The sequence below is a fragment of the Scyliorhinus torazame genome, chromosome 30, assembly GCF_047496885.1.
Source record: "Scyliorhinus torazame isolate Kashiwa2021f chromosome 30, sScyTor2.1, whole genome shotgun sequence".
Taxonomy (NCBI): Eukaryota; Metazoa; Chordata; class Chondrichthyes; order Carcharhiniformes; family Scyliorhinidae; genus Scyliorhinus; species Scyliorhinus torazame.
In genome coordinates, this window is record NC_092736.1 from 28305657 (window position 1) to 28331555 (window position 25899).

General features: G+C 46.8%; 1 protein-coding gene across 2 annotated transcripts in view; it reads left to right on the forward strand.

Moving 5' to 3' along the window:
• The first annotated feature begins 17117 nt into the window (after nt 1–17117).
• Nucleotides 17118–25899, forward strand: part of LOC140404472 (uncharacterized protein CFAP97D2-like) — a 40867-nt gene continuing 32085 nt past the window's right edge. The window contains exon 1 of one of the 2 annotated variants that reach the window (XM_072493062.1): nt 17118–17275. In XM_072493062.1, the coding sequence (XP_072349163.1) occupies nt 17183–17275 (93 nt within the window). In that variant the 5' untranslated portion in view covers nt 17118–17182. The remainder of the gene's footprint in view (nt 17276–25899) is intronic. The other variant, XM_072493063.1, reaches the window with a different exon arrangement.

Below are 25899 nucleotides of genomic sequence, written 5' to 3' on the forward strand. Positions count from 1 at the left end.
TGTAGAGGCGGTGGATATGGCCTTTTATATAAGTATGATATTGACAGAATTTTGGGATTAGGGGATTTGGGTAATATACCTATTGACTGTCACATTGACAATAAATCCCTGTGGGAAAATGTGCACTCTACAAAACGTGTCAATGAAAAGAGGTTATGGATAGACATTGCAAGTTTGAAGCAGATGTTGGACAGAGGGGAAATAACAAAAATTAAATGGGTCAGCAGGAGCTATTAACTGTCAGACTGCTTTATGAAAAGAGGGGCGAGTTCACAGAAACTTTTGGATATTGTTAATGAAGGGCGCTTGTTTCTGTGACTGTTTTTTTTTCTTTCTCGTCCAAACAAAAAAAAGGGGGGTGGAATCATGTGTGTGTTTTTGAGTTTCTTGAAATTTTGTTTTCAGCTAATTATTTTTTTTCTCAAAGGAAGGGGAGACTGTTAAGTAATGTGTTAAGAGACATTGCAATTAGTTGTCTCATTTATGTTAAGTATCCATTAATTGACACTGATATGTAAAGAGGCTTCAGGTGGCCTCTGGCAGGTGATGTATAGTTAGAGTTTTGTGCAAAGGGTGTTGGAATGAAAGTTTGTGAAAAAGGAACGGAACTTTAGACTCTTCATACCAACTAAAACGTCTAACATCGAGGGGGATAAATGTCTATCTATTGGATTGGCTTTGGGAACTTAAAGACAGTGAGGGGTGAGCATATTGTGGTTGCTTTTCAGGTGTGGTATTTTAGTTTAAGTAGGGAGTGTGTTGTGGACACTGGCTCTTTCAGGGACTCAGAAGTTTTTGGGGGTGGAGACGGTCACATGCAGTACCTTACGGACAGAGACTAAAAGCAGACTGTTAGATTTGGCAAAAACATTACAGTTAACATTACCCGACAAAATGCGAAAATGTGAGGTCATCGTGGCAGTGGCTAAGCATTTAAAGTTGCCTGAGATACAGTTTGACTCATGTGAAATAGCAAAAATTCAGTTGCAAATTAAACAAATGGAACATGAGAAAGAATTAAAGCAGTTTGAATACGAAAGAGAAAGAGAGGAAAAAGAAAGAGAGAGAGAGGAAAAAGAAAGAGAAAGAGAGAGAGGGGGGAAAAAAGAGAGAGATAGGAAAAAGAGAGAGAAGAAAGGAAAACAGAAAGAATAGCCCTAGCAGAACAAAAAGAAAGAGAAACGGAGATACAGATCAGGGAAAAAGATAAAGAGAGAGAGTTTGAACTTCTGAAAATGGCCATGAAACATGACAGTCAGTTAAAATTGGCAGGCGTAAAGGGAAACGTACAGTTGGATGATAGTGATGAGGATAGTGAGAAAGAGCGTCAAATGCGAAGGCTTGGTGGGGATCTATTTACATATGCCCAAGCATTGCCAAGGTTTGACGAGAAGGAGTTGGAAGCCTTTTTCATTTCATTTGAGAAGGTAGCTAAACAAATGAAATGGCCACAGGACACGTGGGTATTACTGATTCAAATAAAGCTGATAGATAGGGCTAGTGAAGTATTTGCATCACTACCGGAGGAGGTATCTGGGGCGTATGAGGAGGTGAAAAACTCCATCTTGGGTGCATATGAACTAGTGCCTGAAGCCTACAGACAAAGGTTTAGAAATTTAAGGAAAGAATTTGGTCAAACATACATGGAGTTTGAAAGGATCAAACAGAGTAATTTTGATAGGTGGATAAGGGCTTTGAAAATAGACCAAACGTATGAAGCTCTCAGAGAAATTATACTTTTGGAGGAGTTTAAAAATTCAATTCCTGATGTAGTGAGAACTCATGTGGAAGAGCAGACGGTTAAAACTGCGAGATTAGCAACAGAAATGGCAGATAATTATGAATTAATTCATAAATCAAAGCTTGGTTTCCGACATCAGTTTCAGCCGGTGAGGGATAGAAACTGGGAACATGAGAAATACTCAAGTGGTAAAGGAAAAGGTGATCTGATGGGAGACAATAAAGAGAGTGTACCTCAGATTAAAAAGGAAATCCAGGAGGGTGGAAAAGAAATGAAAAGTTTCAAATGTTTTCACTGTAATAAACTAGGCCATGTAAAGTCACAGTGTTGGTGGTTGAAGAAAAGAACTGGGAAGGCTGATGTGGTAAAACAGGATAAGACAGTGGGGTTTGTTAAAGTGGTAAAGGAAAGCCCAAGTGAAGCAAAGGAGGTGCAAAAGATTGTACAGCCTGATCAAGAGGTGATTGATAAGAAGGTGCCAGATCTCTTTAAAGAATTTACTTGTGTGGATAAAGTTTACTCATGTGTATCAGGAGGCAAAGAAGTCACAATTTTAAGAGATACAGGAGCTGGTCAATCTTTAATGGTAAGAGATGAGGAGTTATGTAGTTTGGGAAGAATGTTGCCAGAAAAGGTGGTAATATGTGGAATTCAGGGTGAGAGGAGTAGTGTTCCATTATATAAGGTAAGGTTGGAAAGTCCAGTGAAGAGTGGTGAAGTGGTAGTAGGAGTAATAGAGAAACTATCTTGTACAGGAAGACAGTTTAATTTAGGTAATGATATAGCTGGATCACAGGTGGGAGTGATGCCTACTGTGGTTGATAAGCCAGTGGAAAATCAGACAACTGAAGACAGTTGAAGGGCGAATATCCTGGGATTATTCCGGATTGTGTCGTAACAAGGTCGCAACATCACAGGTTAAAACAAGAGGAGAAATCAAAGAGTGAAGATAAAGGTGAAGTGCAATTATAAGAAACAATTTTTGATCAGATGGTTGGAAAAGAACAAGAATAGGTGGAGGATGTGGCGGATATTTTTAGTTCAGGAAAATTGGCGGAGTTACAACACAAAAGATGTAGAAATAAAACGGATGTATCAGAAAGATTACACGGAAGAGGAATCTGAGTGTATACCAGACTGTTATTACCGTAAAAGTAATGTCTTGATGAGAAAATGGAGACCTTTACATATGCAGGCAGATGAAAAGTGGGCAGAGGTTCATCAAGTAGTATTGCCGGTAGGGTATAGAAAGGAGGTGTTGGGAGTTGCACATGACGTACCAGTGGGAGGTCATTTGGGAATAAGGAAAACTCAAGCTAAAATCCAGAAAGATATTTATTCGCCTGGACTACATAAAGATGTAGCTAAATTTTGGCAATCATGTCACACATGACAAATAATAGGGAAACATCGATGTGGAAGCATTGGAAAGGGTGCGGAGGAGATTTACCAGAATGTTGCCTGGTATGGAGGGAAGATCTTATGAGGAAAGGCTGAGGGACTTGAGGCTGTTTTCGTTAGAGAGAAGAAGGTTAAGAGGTGACTTAATTGAGGCATACAAGATGATCAGAGGATTGGATAGGGTGGACAGTGAGAGCCTTTTTCCTTGGATGGTGATGTCTAGCACGAGGGGACATAGCTTTATATTGAGGGGAGATAGATATAAGACAGACGTCAGAGGTAGGTTCTTTACTCAGAGAGTAGTAAGGGTGTGGAATGCCCTGCCTGCAACAGTAGTGGACTCACCAACACTAAGGGTATTCAAATGGTCATTGGATAGACATATGGACGATAAGGGAATAGTGTAAATGGGCTTTAGAGTGGTTTCACAGGTCGGCACAACATCGAGGGCTGAAGGGCCTGTACTGCGCTGTAATGTTCTATGTTCTATGTTCTATGTATCAAGCAGTGATAAAACAAGCGCCTTTCAAATTCCTAGGGGTGCACATCTCCAAAAATCTGTCCTGGTCCACCTATGTCGACGCTACCACCAAGAAAGCACAACAGCGCCTATACTTCCTCAGGAAACTAAGGAAATTTGGCATGTCCACATTGACTCTTACCAACTTTTACAGATGCACCATAGAAAGCATCCTATCAGGCTGCATCACAGCCTGGTATGGCAACTGCTCGGCCCAGGACCGCAAGAAACTTCAGAGAGTCGTGAACACCGCCCAATCCATCACACGAACCTGCCTCCCATCCATTGACTCCATCTACATCTCCCGCTGCCTGGGGAAAGCGGGCAGTATAATCAAAATCCCTCCCACCCGGCTTACTCACTCTTCCAACTTCTTCCATCGGGCAGGAGATACAGAAGTCTGAGAACACGCACGAACAGACTCAAAAACAGCTTCTTCCCCACTGTTACCAGACTCCTAAATGACCCTCTTATGGACTGACCTCATTAACACTACACCCTGTATGCTTCATCCGATGCCAGTGTTTATGTAGTTACATTGTATATGTTGTGTTGCCCTATTATGTATTTTTTTTTATTCCCTTTTCTTCTCATGTACTTAATGATCTGTTGAGCTGCTCGCAGAAAAATACTTTTCACTGTACCTCGGTACACGTGACAATAAACAAATACAATACAATACAATACAATACAGCATTTGAGGAACCTTTTATAAGGGTCCTAATCGATTGCGTAGGACTGCTTCCTAAAACAAAAAGTGGGAATCAGTATCTTTTGACTATAATGGATGTGTCCACTAGGTTTCCAGAGGCCATTCCAGTACGTAATATTACAGCGAAAAAGATTGTGGGGCAGTTACTTAAATTCTTTACTAGATATGGACTACCCACAGAAATACAATCGGATCAAGGATCAAATTTTACCTCAAGGTTATTCAAAGAAGTTATGGACAGCTTAAGAAGAAAACAATTTAAATCAACTGCGTACCATCCAAAATTGCAGGGAGTGTTAGAAAGGTGGCATCAGACATTAAAGACAATGTTGAGGGCTTATTGTCAAGATTATCCAGAGGATTGGGATAATGGAATTCCATTCGTACTGTTTGCAATTAGGGATGCACCTAATGAGTCAACCAAATTTAGTCCTTTTGAACTAATTTTTGGTCATGAGGTAAGAGGACCACTTAAATTGATGAAGGAAAAATTGGTGAGTGAGAAATCGGAAATTACATTATTGGATTTTTAGGAACAATTAAATAGAGTAGGTGAATTGGCTAGACAACATTTAAAAGTTGCACAAAATGTGATGAAACGGGTAGCGGACAAGAAATCCAAAGTTCGTAGTTTTGCCAGTGGAGATAAAGTTTTAGTGTTGTTACCAGTGGTAGGTGAACCTTTAAAAGCTAGGTTTTGTGGACCTTATCGGATTGAAAGGAAATTAAGTGAGGTGAATTATGTGGTAAAAACACCAGATAGAAGGAAGACTCACCGAGTGTGTCATGTGAATATGCTTAAAAGGTACTTTGAAAGGGAAGGAAAGAAAAAGGAGGAGGTTTTAATGATTCTAACTCAAAATGACGAACCAAATCCAGATGACTGTGAATTTGACATACCTCAAATTAAATTGGAAAACGAGGATGTTCTTAAATATTGGGATAAATTGTTGAGTTACCTTCCAGAGGAAAAACGGACTGACCTGAAAGAGTTATTGATATCACATGGGCATTTTTGTGGAAATAAATTGGGAAGTACTAAAATGGCTATACATGATGTAGATGTGGGAAATGCTGTTCCAATCAAACAACATCCATACAGACTTAACCCTTTAAAATTGGCACAGGTTAACAAAGAGATTGAGAGTATGCTTCAAAATGGCATAATTGAAGTGGGTTGCAGCCAGTGGAGCTCACCCATAGTGATGGTACCTAAACCAGACGGTACCCAACGGTTGTGTGTGAACTATAGAAAGGTTAATGCAGTTACAAGAACGGACTCTTATCCTATCCCACATTTGGAAGATTGCATTGAGAAAGTGGGACAATCAGCTTTTATTTCCAAATTGGATTTACTTAACGGTTACTGGCAGGTACCTTTATCCAAAAGGGGGAAGGAGATTTCAGCTTTTGTGACTCCAGATGGTATATACCAATTCAAAGTTATGCCATTTGGCATGAAAAACACTCCAGCCACATTTCAACGGTTAACTAACAAAGTTGTTTCAGGATTACCCAATTGTGCGGTCTACATCGACGATCTGGTAGTTTTCAGCCAGACATGGACAGAACATTTGAAACATCTGATGGAGTTATTCGATCGACTTCAGGAGGCGGGTTTGGTGATAAACCGAGCCAAAAGTGAATTTGGAAAAGCCCAAGTCACTTTCCTTGGCTATACAATCGGACAGAGGCGAATGGTCACACGGGATGTGAAACCAACAGTTGTTGAGGTGTTTTCAATACCCTCAAGACGAAGGGAAATAATGCGATTTCTTGGCATGAGTGGATTTGATCGAACATTTGTGCAAAGGTTTTGTTGCGTGATTGCTCCACTGATGGACTTGCTGAAGAAATGTTGAAAATTTCAATGGACAGCAGACTTTCAACAGGCATTTGACTGCCTGAAAGCTGTGATAACCAATGCTCCTGTGTTGGAGAATTACAAGGGACTCTGTGATCAGATTGAACTAAAGTATCTGACTTTAAAGAGAAATGCCGAGGCGTAGAGAAATGGACGGATCGTGCAGAGACCTTCTTGTTCAAAGAGACTGTCAATCAGGAAGGATTTCAGTTGGAGGAAGATGAACAGAAATGGACTATATTATTGTACCTGTTTGCCTGTGTTGTTTTTTTTTAAACAAAAAAATATATTTACTGTGTGCATTTCTCAAAGGATAGTGAAAAGGTGAAAAATGAAACCATCTTGAAGTTGATGGGGGTTTTTTTTCTTGAGGGGAAGTGTCATGTGGGAGTACCTTTAAGAAATGGGTGTTTATAAATGGGTGTGTATATAAATATCTGTAGTGAGAGTACCTTTAAGAAATGGGTGTTTATAAATGGGTGTGTATATAAATATCTGTAGTGAGAGTACCTTTAAGAAATGGGTGTTTATTACTGCAGTGACGTCAGAGAGTGGGTGGAGCTGGGCAGTCTGTCAGCTTTTTACTTTCGTTTTTGAGCAAGCTGCAGTGTGTGCTTTAGTTTCGTTTTCAGAGCTGGATAGCTGCAGTCACAGCCAGAAGGTGTATGAATCTCTCTCTGTAATCTAAAGAGTGTAAATCGATCCTGGTGATTTAAAAGTCGTATGGATGTTTAAAAGGAAAGCTTAAAGGATTACTTAGTGTTGTATTCTTTGGGGGTTGTATTTGAATTAATGGTTGCTAAGATGTTCACTGTATGTTTTAAAAAGGTTAACTTGAGTTCATAGAATAAACAATGTTTTGCTTTAAAAAATACTTTTCCATTTCTGCTGTACCACACCTGTCGAGTGGGCCGTGTGCTCCCCATACCACAATCTATTAAAGGTTGTGGGTCAGGTGAACTCAATGATACTCTTTGGGGTTCTCTAAACCCTGGCCCATAACACCACTCACAGCCAGGCAGGAGGCAACTATTCCTGACTGTCCTCCAAAGTCCATTCTGTGCAGTGGGAAATGGGCAGACATGTTAGCATGGTTAGTACTCCTGTGCCCATCCAGGTCCAACAGGCGACACAGTGGCCCTGGGTCACACTGCAGCTCAAGCCCCCGCGACACTCTGCCTTCCACCAGGGGGCCTCTAACCTTACCACCCGTCCCTGTCGGCAGGGGTATATTGGGCCGTCGCAACCCATGTCAGCGATGCGCTCAATGGCCTCCCTCCCTCCAGCTCCCCCCAGTGGGGCCTACTCTGGGTGTCCTCCTTGGGTGGGCCTTGTGATACCCCGCCAGCGGGACTGGGTGGTGGGGTGAGGGGGTCACCGCGTGCCACCGACCGCCTCCATGTTTGGCATGTGACAGGTAGGGCCCCAGGGTTGGGGCTGACGGAATGGGGTGGGCACCTGTTGGGATGATAGCTTTAGTCCTGCTGTTGGTCCTGGGTGTGGCACATGGGCTGTGGCAACCAGCCAGGGGCAGGATAGACCGGAGCAGGGGTGCGGTGGGCAGTCAGTGCTTGGAGACAGCTGGTGGTCCTGCGGAGTGGGGCCCCTGCCCTGAGAGGGGCAGTGTGCCAGGGAGGGTGCATGTGTCCTTTGATCGGAGTGTGCTCAGGTACTCCCATGCTTCCGTTGCAGTGGGGCTGGGGGGGGGGGACGGGGGGGACGGGGGGGGACCTTGAACCCACGGCCCGCATCCGAGTCGATCCCTGCTACTCCCCCCGGCCCTGGCAGACGCCCCCCCCCCAGCCAGCGGCACAACTGCCAGCCTACTATTGTGGGTTTGGAAACTTTCCTTACCTCCTCTCTCTCCCTCAGTAGCCCTGGCGCCCGGACCCCGTTTTTAAATACCTGTAGCCACCTGAATTGGCCAAGTCCCGATTTAAAATGGCGAACGGCAAAGGCTGATGGGAAATTCAGCCAACACAGGCAGAAACCAGCAGGTGCAGGTTTGCTGTGTAATTAACTCCGCAAAAGCCCAGACAGCATCGATACCAGCGACCATCAGCATAATAATGTAGCAGCCATCTACATACTAATGAGCAATCCGCGGGAACAATAGCAACATTTGGGACACACAAAACTAAGCCAGACTCCCCGGCGCCAGCAGGAGCCAACACAAAAGAGGTTAACGAACACCTCAAGACCGCCCATCAATCAGGGAGCCGCTCCAGTATTAGAGAAATCGAACCAAGCGATTGGAACGAAGTCCAATCACCTGGAACCAGGTACAGGGTCCGCCCCGAAAGGCGGGAAGCCCCTGGGGACTATAAAGTTAAGCCCCCAAGTTCAACTTGCTCTCTTCTTCCTGCCCGGGTCACCCAGCAATGTGAACCAACCTTGACCGTGACCGGTGCAGTGACCGCCGAAAGCACATAAGTCTTAATTCAACGCTCGCTACGAGATAGGCGCTCTTAGCTACCAACCCGTACCAACTTCAAATCCCGCAGACTCAGAACCCAAACGAAAGGCCATTTGTTCCCCTGACCTGGTGGGCCAGTCCGAAGTTAAGTATAGGCCTGTTAGTTGTAGAAGTAGCTTAGACGTAGAATTTGTGCATGAGTAGCGATTACTGTGTATAATAAATGTGCTTTGATTTGAATCTTACTAATCGGTGCATTGAGTTATTGATCATTACTTGGACTTGAACCTTGTGGCAGTATCATAAAGATACCTGGCGACTCGAGAGCAAAGGTAATAAAACAGAGCAATTGAACCAACCGGAAAGTTAGCAACAATACCTGTAGTGAACCATGCCTGCCTGGTGGGGGCAGAGCATGGCGGAGGCCTGGGGAATACTGGGCCGGACCCGGTAATGAAATGCTAACGCATGCGAATGCCGGTTTTGCATGCTGACGCCTGGCGCGGGGGTGGAGCGCATTATTGCCACCTGCGGGGTCCGAGAGCATGGCGATCGGTAACGATTTTCGGCGGACGCCCGATTCTCCGCCCAATCGCGCTCCATGTTTCCGGCGTCACGGGGCAGAGAATCCACTCCATTGACTCTGTTTCCGTCTCCACAGATGCAAACAGATGTGCTGAGGTTTTCCAGCATTTTCTGATTCTGTCTCAAATTTCCAGCACCTGCAGTATTTTGTCTTTTTCTTATTCCTTGGTGAAGGAGGTTAGTTTAGAGCAGTGTTTCACAGGAAGGGGAGGCGCAAAGCGATTTGCAGAGGGAATTCCAATCATTGAAGACTGAACGGGTGCCAAAGATGGGGCAAATGAAATGGGGGAAGGACACAATGCCACAGTTGGGGGAACGCAGAGGTAGAGGACGGTTGTAGGACATTAAGGAGATAGCAAGAGATACAGCACGGGAGAAATTTGACGGATAAGTCCACTCACCTCTGGGAGGAGAAAAGACAGTTTCAGTTTCAGCTGAAGGTTGTTCATTGTTCATCCATCAAACTAACCAGCGTGAGAGTTCCACTTTCCCAATCATGGCATCCAGACGTTTCCTAAATCCTTTCTTTATAGCCAGCAGCCTAATCCATGCGCCCATCAGACTATTCAAAGAAGCTCTCAGTATCGCTGTTAACGGGCAGAACGGTGGCCTAGTGGTTAGCACAGCTGCCTCACGGCGCTGAGGTCCCGGGTTCGATCCCGGCTCTGAGTCACTGTCCGTGTGGGGTTTGCACATTCTCCCCGTGTCTGCGTGGGTCTCACCCCCCACAACCCAAAGATGTGCAGGCTAGGTGGGTTGGCCACGCTAAATTGCCCCTTAATTGGAAAAATGAATTGGGTACTCTAAATTTAAAAAAAAAGTATTGTGGTTACAAGAACAGGTCCAACCCTGGGAATTCTGCAACGAGTAACTCATCTTGTGACTCCCCAAAGCCTGTCTACAATCTACAAGGCACAAGTCAGGAGTGTGATAGAATACTTTCCACTTGCCTGGATGAGTGCAGCTTCAAAAACACTCAAGAAATTTGACACCATCCAGGATGAAGCAGCCAGCTTGACAGGCACGCCATGCACCACATCCAACATCCACTCCCTCCACCATTGATGCACAGTGGCAGCAGTGTGTACCATCTACAAGATGTACTGCAGCGACTCATATCTAAACCACATGGACTGCAGAAGTTCAAGAAAGTGGCTCATCACCAACTTCTCAAGGGCAATGAAGAATAGGCAATAAAAATTGCCTAGCCAGTGGCACCACGTCACGTGAACGAATTCTTAAAAACTCATCTCGGGAGAGACAATGGGAATCAGGAGGAAAACACTCCATGCCTAGCACAAAGGAAGATGGTTGTGGTTGTTGGAGGTCAGTCATCTCAGCTTCAGGCCATCACTGCAGGGATTTCTCAGAATGGTGTCCAAGGCCCAACTATCTTTAGCTGCTTCCGTCTTAAAGTCAGAAGTGAGGATGTTCATTGATAACATGTTCAGCACCATTCATGACTCCTCAGATACTGACGCAATCCATGCCCAAATGTAGCAAGACCCGGATAATATCCATACTTGCCTGGAAATAACCGTCCGGATGGATTGCTGGTATACTTTTAGATGTAAACATCCGATCCAAACACCTGACTAACCTCATGTTTCCTTTCATTACCCTCAAATACAGGATTGACCATTCTTTTAATGTTAATTATAAATATGTGTATGGGGTGATGTGTGTGTGAGAGGGTGGATGTGTGAGAGGGGTGTGTGTGTGTGTGAGAGGTGTGTGTTTTGAGAGGGGTGATTGTGAGGGTGTGTGAGAGAGGGGTAGGTGTGAAGGGGCGAGTGTGTGAGAAGGGTGATTGTGTGTGTGTGAGAGAAGGGTACATAAGAGGGGTTGAGTGCATGAGAGGGGTGATTGTGTGTGAGAGAAGGGTAGGTGTGAGGGGGTGAGTGTGTGAGAAGGGTGGCTGTGTTGCGAGGGAGGGGTGTGCATGTGTGTTCACAGAATCATAGAATTTACAGTGCAGAAGGAGGCCATTCGGTCCATCGAGTCCACACCGGCCCTTGGAAAGAGTACCCCACTTAAGCCCACACCTCCACACCATCCCCGCAACCCAGCAACCCCACCCAACCTTATTTGGACTCTAGGGGGCAGTTTAGCGTGCCCAATCCACCTAACCTGCACATCTTTGGACAGTGGGAGGAAACCGGAGCACCCGGAGGAAAGCCACACAGACTCCATAGGCAGTGACCCAAGCCGGGAATCGAACCTGGGACCCTGGAGCTGTGAAGCAACAGTGCTAACCACTGGGCTAGCGTGCCGTTCTGTAAAAGGAGAGAGGGAGGGGAGAGTGTGCGTCCGGCTCACTCCCAGTCTCAGGGTTCTCGTTCGGCTTCACTCCACACACCAGCACCCGCTCTCACCCGCTCTCACAATGAATGAGGGTGAGTGGGGGATGACCTGGAGCCTGGGAATGAGCTGGACACGCACAATACCTCACCCTCGCCCACTTTATTGCTCAGCTTTACCTATTATTTCTAAAAAGATTACCAATTTATTGCTTTGCAATGTATTTGCTCAACAATTGTTTATATATGACAGCTTTTATTAAACTCATGTATAATGTTTTACCGAACCTTATCCGTCCAAAACCCCTTGTGTAAGAAAAGAATTGTAATGTGAGTCCCAGCCCCCACCATGAGAAAAGATTGGACAGGCCTGCTCTCAAACTTTCTTAAACTCCATGCATCTCCATGACAACATAGCCTTCCAGGGTTCGCTAAATGCTTTTAAGTTAATTGTAGCTCTAACCCCCCCAAATCAAAACAACTCTCTGGGATGCAAAGAGTAGACAACTCGTCTCCAATTCTCCAGCTAAGTAAGCCCACCTACTGTTTAATGATCGTATCTTTCTAGCTGTTAACTCCTCAAGTCAATGTTGCCCCAATCTTTTAAAGCAGTGTTTTCCAAACTTTTTACCAACCGGTTGACCTTCGCGACCCACGCTGGCAGACCTTCGCGACCCACCATTTTTTCTTACCTTTAATGCGAGAGGTGAACCTGGGCTTATATTCGCTAGTCTAGAGTAGTGTAAAATGAGAAATGACCTAATTGAAACAAGCACTATTCTCTCTGGACCCGACAGAGTATGTACATTTTCCTCAGGTGGGTGGTTTATAGCCTGGGGATACAGTCTGCAAATTACAATGCGACGATTTTAGACATAGATGAGGAGGAATTACTAAACTCAACGTTTGGTGAATCTTTTGAATCTCTAAAATTCACTATCAAAGAGAGTTCTGCAGGCCCAGCCATTGGCCATATTCCAGACAGGTGCAGGAAGACTGCATTGGGCAGCAGGGTAGCACAAGTGGTTAGCACTGTGGCTTCACAGCGCCAGGGTCCCAGGTTCGATTCCCTGCTGGGTCACTGTCTGTGCGGAGTCTGCACCTTCTCCCCGTGTCTGCGTGGGTTTCTTCCGGGTGCTCCGGTTTCCTCCCACAGTCCAAAGACGTGCAGGTTAGGTCGATTGGCCATGATAAATTGCCCTTAGTGTCCTAAAAGGTTAGGAGGCATTATTGGGTTTACGGGGATAGGGTGGAAGTGAGGGCTTAAGTGGGTCGGTGCAGACTTGATGGGCCGAATGGCCTCCTTCTGCACTGTATGTTCTATGACTGAATTGAATTTTTAAAAAATCTTCTCCTGGGTCAGCGCGCTGACGTCAGGAGGAGGCGGTGGTTTTCTCTTTGGGCTCCGGGCATGCGCAGCGATGAGCGGGCACGCATGCGCAGCGCACCGTCATTTTTAAAGCCGCTCGCAACCGGCATTTTTAAAAGCCAGCTGCTGCAGCATTTGCTCTTGAATTCCCGCGATCGGGAATGCCGCGATGGATGGCTCCGCGAACCACCGGACACCCTCCTGTTTTAATGCCTGTTTTAAAGTGTCGGTTGTATTTATCTCACTTTCTTCAGTTGCACTTTAATCTTCCGAGAGCTAAAAAAAATTACCTCTAAGATATTGTTATGAATCATTAGCAAACTTTTTCCAATCTACCGCTGGCCGGCACTTTGCATATTTTATCTCACTCATTTGTCGAGTCTTAGCTACCTTCAATTAACACTAACCGAGCCCTCCCTGCCCCCTGCCCCTGTTCCCTTAGTCTTCTCCGCTATCATCTCTGAATAATCGTTCAACAACATACACTCTCCTGCAGGAAATTGAAAGATGCCTTAAAGCCCAATGGAACTCCAGCTGGTGATGGTGGTGGGGTTTTGCACTTTGGAAGGAGGAATGGAGGCACAGACTATTTTCTAAATGGGGAAAGGCTGAGGAAATCAGAAGCACAAAGGGACTTGGGAGTCCTTGTTCAAGATTCCCTTAAGGTTAACCTGCAGGTTCAGTCGGCAGTTAGGAAGGCAAATGCAATGTTTGCCTGCATGTCGAGAGGGCTAGAATACGAGAACAGGGATGCACTTCTGAGGCTGTATAAGGCTCTGGTCAGATCCCATTTGGAGTATTGTGAGCAGTTTTGGGCCCCGTATCTAAGGAAGGGTGTGCTGGCCTAGGTAAAGGGTCCAGAGGAGGTTCACAAGAATGATTCCTGGAATGAAGAGCTCGTCATATGAGGAGTGGTTGAGGACTCTGGGTCTGTACTTGGAGTTTAGAAGGATTAGTGGGGGGTCTTATTGAAACTTACAGGATACTGCGAGGCCTGGATAGAGTGGACGTGGAGAGGATGTTTCCACTAGTAGTAGGAGAAACTAGAACCCGAGGGCACAATCTCAGACTGAAGGGTCGATCCTTTAAACAGAGATGAGGAGGAATTTCTTCAGCCAGAGGGTGGTGTATCTGTGGAACTCTTTGCTGCAGAAGGCTGTGGAGGCCAAATCACTGAGTAAATTTAAGACAGAGATAGATAGGTTCTTGATTAATAAGGGGATCAAGGGTTATGGGTGAAGGCAGGAGAATGGGGATGAAAGCCATGATTGAATGGCGGAGCAGACTCAATGGGCCGAATGGCCTAATACTGCTCCTATGTCTTACGGTCTTATGGAAAATGGCAGCTACAACTGAACAATGGACTCTGAGCTCCAAGTTGAGTGACAGCACTTTCCCACACCTCACATTATTTTCCAAACAAGCTGGCTCTCATTCTTCAACCAATTTCCTCTCCGTTTTGCTAGTTTTACACTCATTCCCCACTCAAGAACATGAAGGAATAGGAGGCGTATAGAACATCCAATCCGTCGAGCCTTCTCCGCCATCCAATAAGATCATGGCCGATCAGGGCAGCACAGTGGCGCAGTGGTTAGCACTGCTGCCTCACGGCGCCGAGGTCCCAGGTTCGATCCCGGCTTTGGGTCACTGTCCGTGTGGAGTTTGCACATTCTCCCCGTGTCTGCGTGGGTCTCGCCCCCACAACCCAAAGATGTGCAGGGTAGGTGGATTGGCCACACTAAATTGCCCCTTAATTGGGAAAAAAAGAATTGGGTACTCTAAATTTTATTTTCTTCATTAGCCCTAAGCAGGTCATTTTTTCCCCTTAAATTTAAAGTATCCAATTTTTTCCAATTAAGGGGCAATTTAGCGTGGTGAATCCAGCTATCCTACACATCTTTGGGTTGTGGGGGCGAAACCCACGCAAACACGGTTAAGCAGACCATTATGTAGAAATTTGTCATAAAGGCCTTATGTCGAGCCACATTGGCAAACTTCCACAGTTCACTTTTAATGTTGATTCTTCATCAAATAAAATCAACTGTATTGGTTATCCATTCCTTTTAAATGCAAGGTAAAAGATAAAGTTGCCATAGTCCCAGATGACCATAGGTTGCTTTCCCCTTTGAGGGGGAGAACTGTCTGGCGGTGATTTAACCTTCATGAATAACCGCAGCCGGTACGGGGATTGAACCGTTGTTGCTGGCCTCGCTCGGCATCACAAACCAGCTGTCCAGCCACCTGAGCTTGTTTGTTGGCGGCTATTCACCTGGATCACACAGGGAAATCTGATCATTAGATACCAGTTTTCCCTGGTATATGTCAACCTTTTTAAAAATAAATTTAGAGTACCCAATTCATTTTTTCCCAACAACTGGATCCTCCCCCTCCCTCTCCAAAATCCTTTCAAGCCGATCAGAGATGTCCCTCACCCTGGCACCGGGCAGGCAACATACCATGCGGGACTCACGATCTGGCTTACAAAGGATGCCATCAATCCCCCTAATTATAGAATCCCCTACAACTACCACTTGTCTTTTTGCTCCCCCCTCTTGAATGGCTTCCTGTACCACGGTGCAGTGGTCAGTCAACGCATCCTCCCTACAGCCCTCTTCCTCATCCACACAGGGAGCAAGTACCTCATACCTGTTGGACAAGGTCAAGGGCTGAGGCTCCTCAACTCCGAAACTCAGGATCCCCCTACCTGCCTCCCTTGCAAGTCACACCACTCTGTCCCTGACCACTGACCGAATTAACAGTATTTATTCTACCGGGTGTGACTACCTTCTGAAACAAAGCGTCCAGGTAATTTCCCCCTCCCTGATGTGCCGCAGTGTGTGCAGCTCGGTCTCCAGCTCATCAATTCTGAGCCGAAGTTCCTCGAGCAGCCAACACTTGCTGCAGATGTGGTCACTGACGGTCTCAATGGGATCCACCAGTTCCATCATCATACAGCAACAGCACATCACCTGTCCAGCCATATTCAACTAGTTAATTAAATAATAGGCCTGCTCCAGGAACTGAAGTCTCCAACTGCCACTCGACCTGTAAACTAAGCTCTTTTAAATATGTACTCACCTCTCCCAGCAACCCTGCAGCCTATGGCCTGCTCCAGGAACTGAAGTCTTTTTAAAATATGCACTCACCTCTCCCAACAACCCTGCAGCCTGTGGCCTGCTCCAGGAACTGAAGTCTCTTTTAAATATGCACTCACCTCTCCCAGCAACCCTGCAGCCCTTACCCAGTCTGGCCGACATGTGACTCCAGGCAATGTGTTTGACTCTGAACTGCCCTCTGAAACGGCCTGGCAAACAATTCAGTTCAAGGGCAATTAGGGAGGGGCAACAAATGCAGGCCCAGCCCAGCGACGCCTACATCCCAGGAAAGAATTTTTAAAAGGCTCATTTTATAGTGCATTAAATTAATTTCTTTCCAATCTCTGGGGTGGTTCCAGTTGACACTGACACTCCTAATGCAATTCCCACATCTCTTCACTGGGCAGAACTTAATGACAGTGACTTGGGTCTCGGTCACCAGTTGGAGTGTGTTATAACCTGCCTACTTACGATTGGCTGGGGAATAATGACTATTCCACAATCCTGTGGGAGTATGAACTTCCCCAATGAGGGGGGCGGAGAAACTCCTAGTATAAATAAGCTGGCCAGTCCAGGAACCAGCAGGAAGGAGAAGGTAGCAAGGGAAGTTACTGCTACTGTTATGTATATATTGTTATAGTAAATAAACGTTATTATTTTGTATCCTTAAAACTCGTGCTGGATTCTTCGTGGCCCTGACAAAACTGGCGCCGAAGGTAAAAGTGAATAGCTGTCTACACTGCTGAAGCCACCTCCCTGGATTTTTGTTGGATACAGGTTGGAAGTTGTTTTCTATTATACCATGCCTCTGTATGGACGTTTGGATGTTTTTGAAGCTGCGCTGGAAAGCTGGAACCAGTACACACAACGGATGTTTATTTGTATCCTTAAAACTCGTGCTGGATTCTTCGTGGCCCTTACAAAAGAGTGCCAGCGAGAGCGCCATGTCTTTGGGGAAGGCCTGCCGCATTGAGCCCCATTGAGTTCTGGACACGCAAAATTGGTGCTTGAAGTTGTCCTGCTCCCGCAAATTGAAATGGATGCCGCCAGGCACTAGGACCCAGGAGAAGTATCTCTGTGTGTGGTAATGTTCTGACTCACTGGGCAGCGCATCAATTCCGATCTATTTAGCAACTCAATACTCCAAGATCACATTCACGTTCTTTAGGACTTTGGAAAATGCACCGAGCATATCAACCCATCATGGCAACCAGCAACAAGTTCCTGCAGCAAAAATGGGACAAGAATGATTACGAGAGGCACAGGGCAAAGGTCAGGGTTAGAAAATATAAATACTGTATTTAAAATGTATTTCAGCTTAAAGTTTTGTTAATAACTTGCTTGTGGTGCAGTGGTTAGCCCTGCTGCCTCACGGCGCCGAGGTCCCAGGTTTGATCCCGGCTCTGGGTCACTGTCCGTGTGGAGTTTGCACATTCTCCCCGTGTTTGCGTGGGTTTCGCCCCCACAACCCAAAGATGTGCCGGGTAGGTGGATTGGCCACACTAAATTGCCCTTTAATCGGAAAAAGTGAATTGAGCATTCTAAATTTTAAAAAAGAGTAATAATAAATGTATTATTGTCACAAGTAGGCTTACATTAATATGCAATGAAGTTACTGTGGAAAAACTCCTAGTCCCCACACGCCGGCGCCTGTTCGGGTACACAGAGGGAGAATTCAGAATGTCCAATTCACCTAACAGCACGTCTTTCGGGACTTGTGGGAGGAAACCGGAGCGCCCGGAGGAAACCCACGCACACACGGGGAGAACGTGCAGACTCCGCACAGGCAGTGACCCAAGCGGGAACCAAACCTGGGACCCTGCTGCTGTGAAGCGACAGTGCTAACCACTGTGCCGCCCTGCCACCCTTGTTCCAGTCATGTTTCTGAAATCTGCGAATGTTCTTGCATTCTTTTATCCGTTCAGGGATGTGGCCACGGCTGGCTGGGCCAGCATTTGTCCAGCTGCCCTTGAGGTGGTGGTGGTGAGCCCACTGGTTTGAACTGCCGTAGTCCCTGAGGTGTGGGTACACCCACAGTGCTGTTGGGGAGGGAGGTCCGGGGCTTAGAACCAGCGAAAGTGAGGAAACGGAGCTATCTTTCCATGTCAGGATGGTGTGTGGTTTGGAGGGGAACATGGAGGTGGTGCCCCCATGTGTCTGCTGCCGTTGCCCTGCAAGGCGGGAGGGTTTGGGAGGTGCTGCCGAAGGAGCCTTGGTGAGTTGCTGCGTTGCATCATGTAGACGGCACATACGGCTGCTGCTGTGGGTCGGTAGTCGAGGGGGTATTAATGTTTAAATTGTTGGGGGGTCAATCAAATGGCTGCTTTGTCCTGGACAGTGTCGAGCTTCTTGAGTGTTTTTGGAGCTGCAAATGAAGAGTATTCCATCACATTCCTGCCTTGTCTCCTCCCTCTTGGGCAGTCCAACAGTATGGAGGGTGAGTGGCCTCCACCCCGGGGAGGGGGGTTCTGCGGGGGCTGAATAGTCCGATCCTGGATCCGCAGACTCTGCCCCAGGCTTGGCAGGTGGTGTTTGATGTGGTGGGTGGGACGCTCTGGATTCTGCGCTCTCTGTCCGCTGTTTACGCTTGGCCTCCGCGTGCTCCACCCGGCGACGCTCGAGGTGATTGGTGCCTTCGTGGATGCTTCTTCTCCAGTTTGTGCGTTCTAAGGCAGCGATTCCCACGTGTCGATGGGGATGTTGCATTTATTTAAGGAGTCGTTCGGAGTGTCCTCGCAGCGTCTCCTCTGCCCTCCGTGGGCAGGGACCAGGGCAGCTCTGTAGACCATGAGCTTGGTGCCGGGTTTGAGGTCTCGATCTTCGAAAACTCTGTTCCTCAGCCACTCGAAGAGTGTGCTGGCACAGTGGAGTCGATGCTGGATTTTGCTGTCAATGCTCGCACCGAGGGGAGGTTCCCGAGGTGTGGGAAATGATCCACATTGTCCAGGGGCTCACCATGGATCTTGATGGTCAGGGGGGGAGGTTTGTGAGACAGGAGCTGGGCTGATAGAGAACCTTTGTTTTCTGAATGTTTAGTCTGAGGCCCATTCTCTCACATGCCTTGGTGAATGCGTTGATGATGGTTTGTAGCTCGGTCTCTGAATGTGCGCACAAGCAGGCATCGTCTGCGTACTGCAGCTCAGTGATAGAGGATGGGGTGGTCTTGGCTCTGACCTGGATGCGTCGGAGGTTAAACAGTTTCCCGCTTGTCCAGTAGGTTAGCTTCACTCCAGCGGGGAGCGTCAGGGTGACGGGGTGGAGTGTTGCTGTGAGGGAGATTGAGAAGAGCGTTGGTGCAATGTCGCAGCCCCATTTGACCCAGTCTATACCTGTACTGGGTCTGCGGTGGTTCCGAACGTGTTCTGACTAGTAACTTGTAGATGGTCAACAGACTTTGCCGTGCATTTTATCTGTTTGTCCAACTCCTGTAATTTTCTCGACTGTGTTGCAATAATCTCTCCCTAGCTCGGTCCATACCTCGGGAGCCTCCTCTCAGCACGAGGAGACATTGAAGATGAAATCCTGCATCGACTCCAATGCGCTAGTGCAGTCTTCAGACACCTGAGGGACAGAGGGCTTGAAGACGGAGACCTCAAACCCAGCACCAAGCTCATGGTCTACAGAGCACCCCTGGTTCCCTGACCTCCTGTACGCATCAGACACATGGACAATGTACAGCAGACACCTCAAATACTCGGAGGGAGTGGCAGCACGGTGGCGCAGTGGGTTAGCCCTGCTGCCTCACGGCCCCGAATTCCCAGGTTCGATCCCGGCTCTGGGTCACTGTCCGTGTGGAGTTTGCACATTCTCCCCGTGTTTGTGTGGGTCTCACCCCCACAACCCAAAGATGTGCAGGGTAGCTGGATTGGCCGCGCTAAATTTCCCCTTAATTGGAAAAAATGAATTGGGTACTCTAAATTTATTTTTAAAAAATACTTGGAGGGATGTCACCAACGCTGCCTCCGCAAAATCCTGCCAATCCACTGGCAGTATAGGCGTACCAACGTGAGGGTCCTCTCCCAGGCCAATACCCCAGTATCGAGGCACTGGTCACACTCGACCAGCTGCGATGGGCATTGCCCGCATGCCCGACACAAGACTCCCAAAACAAGTTCTCCACACCGAGCTCCGCAATGGCGAACTGATCACTAGGAAGGCAGAGGAGACGCTGCGAGGACACTCCGAATGCCTCCTTAAATAAATGCACCATCCCCATCGTCACGTGGGAATCGCTGCCTTAGAACGCACAAACTGGAGAAGAAGCATCCACGAAGGCGCCAATCACCTCGAGCGTCGCCGGGTGGAGCACGCGGAGGCCAAGCGTAAACAGCGGACAGAGAGCGCAGAATCCAGAGCGTCCCACCCACCACATCAAACACCACCTGCCAAACCTGGGGCAGAGTCTGCGGATCCAGGATCGGACTATTCAGCCCCCACAGAACCCACCTCCCCGGGGTGGAAGCAACTCACCCTCGACCCTGAGGGACTGCTCAAGAAGAAGATTCAGTCTGTCTCTGCTGTGTTGCAATAATCTCTCCCGAACCGTTTGTCATTCCAGGTAACACATTCCGGATTGTGAAACGATTTGGGTCAATGACTTACTCTGTGAATTCCTCATGTCAGCTGCTTCTTTTGCAACTAACCCGATATGTGTGTCGCCTTGGTTCCCCTTACAGCCAATGGAAACAGTTTCTCCTTCGATCAAAACTGTTCATGAGGAAAAACACCTCTATATCAGGGTTCCTCTTAACACCCTCTGCTGCAAGGAGACCAATCCCATCTTCGCCAATCTTGCCATGTAATTTGCATTGCTCATACCTGGTATCATTCTAGTAATCGCGGGGCAGCACAGTGGCGCAGTGGGTTTGCCCTGTTGGGTAACGAAGTACATAGATTAAGGTAGAGCAGTTGATGTCGTATACATGGATTTTAGTAAGGCGTTTGATAAGGTGCCCCATGGTCGGCTCATGCAGAAAGTAAGGAGGCATGGCATAGAGGGAAATGTGGCCGATTGGATCAGTAACTGGCGATCACATAGAAGACAGAGGGTGGTGGTAGATGGTAAATTTTCATCCTGGAGCCCAGTCACCAGCCGTGTACCACAGGGATCAGTGCTGGGTCCTCTGCTATTTGTGATTTTTATCAATGACTTGGAGGAGGGGGCTGAAGGGTGGGTCAGTAAATTTGCTGATGACACCAAGATTGGTGGAGTAGTGGATGAGGTGGAGGGCTGTTGTAGGCTGCAAAGAGACATTGATAGGATGCAAAGCTGGGCTGAGAAGTGGCAGATGGAGTTTAACCCTGATAAGTGTGAGATGATTTATTTTGGTAGGACAAATTTGAATGCAGATTACAGGGTTAACGGCAGGGTTCTGAAGAATGTGGAGGAGCAGAGAGATCTCAGAGTTCATGTCCATAGATCTCTGAAAGTTGCCACCCAAGTGGATAGAGCCGTGAGGAAAGCCTATAGAGTGTTCGCGTTTATCAACAGGGGGCTTGAGTTTAAGAGCCGAGAGGTTATGCTGTAACTGTACAAGACATTGGTTAGACCACGTTTGGAGTATTGTGTGCAGTTGTGGTCACCTCATTATAGGAAGGATGTGGAAGCATTGGAAAGGGTGCAAAGGAGATTTACCAGGATGCTGCCTGGATTGGAGGATAGGTCTTATGAGGAAAGGTTGAGGGAGCTAGGGCTTTTCTCATTCGAGTGAAGGAGGATGAGAGGTGACTTAGATAGGGTGGATGTAGGGAAATTGTTTCCATTAGCAGGGGAGACTAGGACCCGGGGGCACAGCCTTAGAATAAAAGGGAGTCACTTTAGAACAGAGATGAGGAGAAATTTCTTCAGCCAGAGAGCGGTGGGTCTGTGGAATTCATTGCCACAGAGGGCGGTGGAGGCCGGGACGTTGAGTGTCTTTAAGACAGAAGTTGATAAATTCTTGATTTTTCGAGGAATTAAGGGCTATGGAGAGAGAGCGGGTAAATGGAGTTGAAATCAGCCATGATTGAATGGTGGAGTGGACTCGATGGGCCGAATGGCCTTACTTCCGCTCCTATGTCTTATGGTCTTATGGTCTTAATTGAGATGTATAAGATGATGAGAGGGATAGAATGGACGTTCAGCGACTTTTTCCTCGGGTGGATGTAGCTGTTATAAGGGGGCATAACTATAAGGTTCAGGGTGGGAGATATAAGAGGGATGTCAGAGGTAGGTTCTTTACTCAGAGAGTGGTTGGGGCGTGGAACGCACTCCAAGCTATGATAGTGGAGCCGGACACTTTAGGAACTTTCAAGCGGTTATTGGATAGGCACATGGAGCTCACCAGAATGATTGGGAGTCGGTTGATTTGATCTTAGTTTCAGACTAATTCGGCACAACATCGTGGGCCGAAGGGCCTGCACTGTGCTGTACAGTTCTATGTTGCCTCACAGGGCCGAGGTCCCAGGTTCGATCCCGGCTCTGGGTCACTGTCCGTGTGGTGTTTGAACATTCTCCCCTTGTTTGCGTGGGTTTCGCCCCTACAACCCAAAGATGTGCAGGGTAGGTGGATTGGCCACGCTAAATTGCTCCTTAATTAGGAAAAAATGAATTGGGCACTCTAAATTTATTATAAAGAAAATTTAAAAATTCTATTAATCGCTCCTCACAGCTCCTAAGGGCTGGTTTAGCTCAGTGGGCTAGTGAGCTGGTTTGTGATGCAGACAAGGCCAGCAGCGGGCGTTCAATTCCCGTACCGGCTTACCCAAACAGGCACCGGAATGTGACGACTAGGTTTTTTCACAGTAACTTCATACTTGTGACAATAAAAGGTTATTATTATTATTATGATATTTCTGCCCTTCCCCAATTTTAACCACGTATCCTCTCCCAGCCTCTCTCCTCCTTGAAGACACAGGCATTTCTGCAGCCACTGAAAGAGACTCCAGGATGGTATGTTGCCTCCCTGGTGCCAGGGTCAGGGATGTCGGTGAACAGCTGCAGGGCATACTGAAGGGGGAGGGCAAACAGACCGATATCATGGTACACATTGGTATCAACGATACAGGCAGCAAAAAGAATGAGGGGAGCTAGAAAGTAGATTAAATAACAGGACCCAAAAGGTAGTAATCTCTGGATTACTTCTGATGCCACGTGTTAGTGACTCAAGAAATAGGAGGTTAGTCCAGATAAATGCATGGCTGGAGGAGACGGCGCAGGATTGAGGGCTGTAGATTTCTGCGATGTTGGAACCGTTTTTGCGAATGGTGGGACATGTACAAGGCGAGCGGTTTGCACCTGAACGGAAATGGGACCAGTGTCCTTGCAGGGAGGTTTGTTAGTGCTGTTGGGGAGGGTTTAAGCTAACTTGGCAGGGGGTGGATCCTGAGAGAAGGTTCAGCAGGGAGAGATGCACAGCCAAAATTAGATGACACAGCAAGTGAGTCAGGCAGGCATAGAAGTTATAGACCAGTTAAGTCACAAGGGAGTTGGCAAGATTGGATGGTTTTTATTTTAATGCAAGGAGTCTGATGAACAAGGCAGTTGAATCAAGGGTACATATTAAAACATACTGGTATGGTGCCATTGCTGTCACTGAGACATGGTTGAGAGAGGGGCAGGACTGGCAGCTTAATATTCCAGGATATTGGATCTTTAGACGAGACGGGGAAGGAGGTAAAAGAGGAGGGAGTGTCCCAATTTTGATTAGGGAATCAATTACAGCAGGAAGGAGGGACAACATTTTAAAAGGCTCTTCAATGAGTAGAACTTATGAGTAGAACTTAAAAACCAAAGGTGAGCAATCACATTGCTGGGAATGTTCTCTAGGCCAATTAACAGTCCGAGAGAAATAAAAGAGCAGATATGTAGGTAAATTTCAGAGAAGTGTAACAGTAAAAGGTAGTGATAGTGGGGAATTTCAACTTTCTCAACATTAACCGGGGTACAAAGAACAAAGAAAATTACAGCACAGGAACAGGCCCTTCGGCCCTCCAAGCCTGTGCCGATCCAGATCCTTTATCTAAACCGGTCTTCTATTTTCCAAGGATCTACTTCCCTCTGTTCCCCGCCCTTTCATATATCTGTCTAGATGCATTTTAAATGATGCTATCGTGCCCGCCTCTACCACCTCCGCTGGCAAAGGGTTCCAGGCACCCACCACCCTCTGCGTAAAAAACTTTCCACGCACATCTCCCTTAAACTTTCCCCCTCTCACCTTGAAATCGTGACCCCTTGTAATTGACACCCCCACTCTTGGAAAAAGCTTGTTGCTATCCATCCTGTCCATACCTCTCATAATTTTGTAGACCTCAATCAGGTCCCCCTCAACCTCTGCCTTTCCAATGAAAACAATCCTAATCTACTCAACCTTTCTTCATAGCTAGCACCCTCCATACCAGGCAACATCCTGGTGAACCTCCTCTGCACCCTCTCTAAAGCATCCACATCCTTCTGGTAATGTGGCGACCAGAACTGCACGCAGTATTCCAAATGTGGCCTAACCAAAGTCCTATACAACTGTAACATGACCTGCCGACTCTTGTACTCAATACCCCGTCCGATGAAGGCAAGCATGCTGTATGCCTTCTTGACCACTCTATCGACCTGCGTTGCCACCTTCAGGGTACAATGGACCTGAACTCCCAGATCTCTCTGTACATCAATTTTCCCCAGGACTCTTCCATTGACCGTATAGTCTGCTCTTGAATTAGATCTTCCAAAATGCATCACCTCGCATTTGCCTGGATTGAACTCCATCTGCCATTTCTCTGCCCAACACTCCAATCTATCTGTATTTTGCTGTATTCTCTGACAGTCCTCCTCGCTATCTGCAACTCCACCAATCTTAGTATAATCTGCAAACTTGCTAATCAGACCACCTATACCTTCGTCCAGATCATTTATGTATATCACAAACAACAGTGGTCCGAGCACGGATCCCTGTGGAACACCGCTAGTCACCTTTCTCCATTTTGAGAGACTCCCTTCCACCACTACTCTCTGTCTCCTGTTGCCCAGCCAGTTCTTTATCCATCTAGCTAGTACACCCTGAACCCCATACGACTTCACTTTTTCCATCAACCTGCCATGGGAAACTTTATCAAACGCCTCACTGAAGTCCATGTATATGACATCTACAGCCCTTCCCTCATCAATTAACTTTGTCACTTCGTCAAATAATTCTATTAGGTTTGTGAGACATGACCTTCCCTGCACAAAACCATGCTGCCTATCACTGATAAGTCTATTTTCTTCCAAATGTGAATAGATCCTATCCCTCAGTATCTTCTCCAACAGTTTGCCTACCACTGACATCAAGCTCACAGGTCTATAATTCCTTGGATTATCCCCGCTACCCTTCTTAAACAAAGGGACAACATTAGCAATTCTCCAGTCCTCCGGGACCTCACCCGTGCTCAAGGATGCTGCAAAGATATCTGTTAAGGCCCCAGCTATTTCATCCCTCGCTTCCCTCAGTAACCTGGGATAGATCCCATCCGGACCTAGGGACTTGTCCACCTTAATGACTTTTAGAATACCCAAAACTTCCCCCTTCCTTATGCCAACATGACCTAGAGTATTTAAACATCCATCCCTAGCCTCAACATCCGTCATGTCCCTCTCCTTGGTGAATACCGATGCAAAGTACGCATAAATTCCCTCTTTTGTCTTTGAGTGGGCCAATCCTCTCTCTAGTTACCCTCTTGCTCCTTATATACGAATAAAAGGCTTTGGGATTTTCCTTAACCCTGTTAGTCAAAGATATTTCATGGCCCCTTTTAGCCCTCTTTATTGCGCGTTTGAGATTTGTCCTAGTTTCCCGATATTCCTCCAAAGCTTCATCAGTTTTAAGTCGCCTAGATCTTATGTATGCTTCCTTTTTCATCTTAGCTAGTCTCACAATTCCACCCGTCAT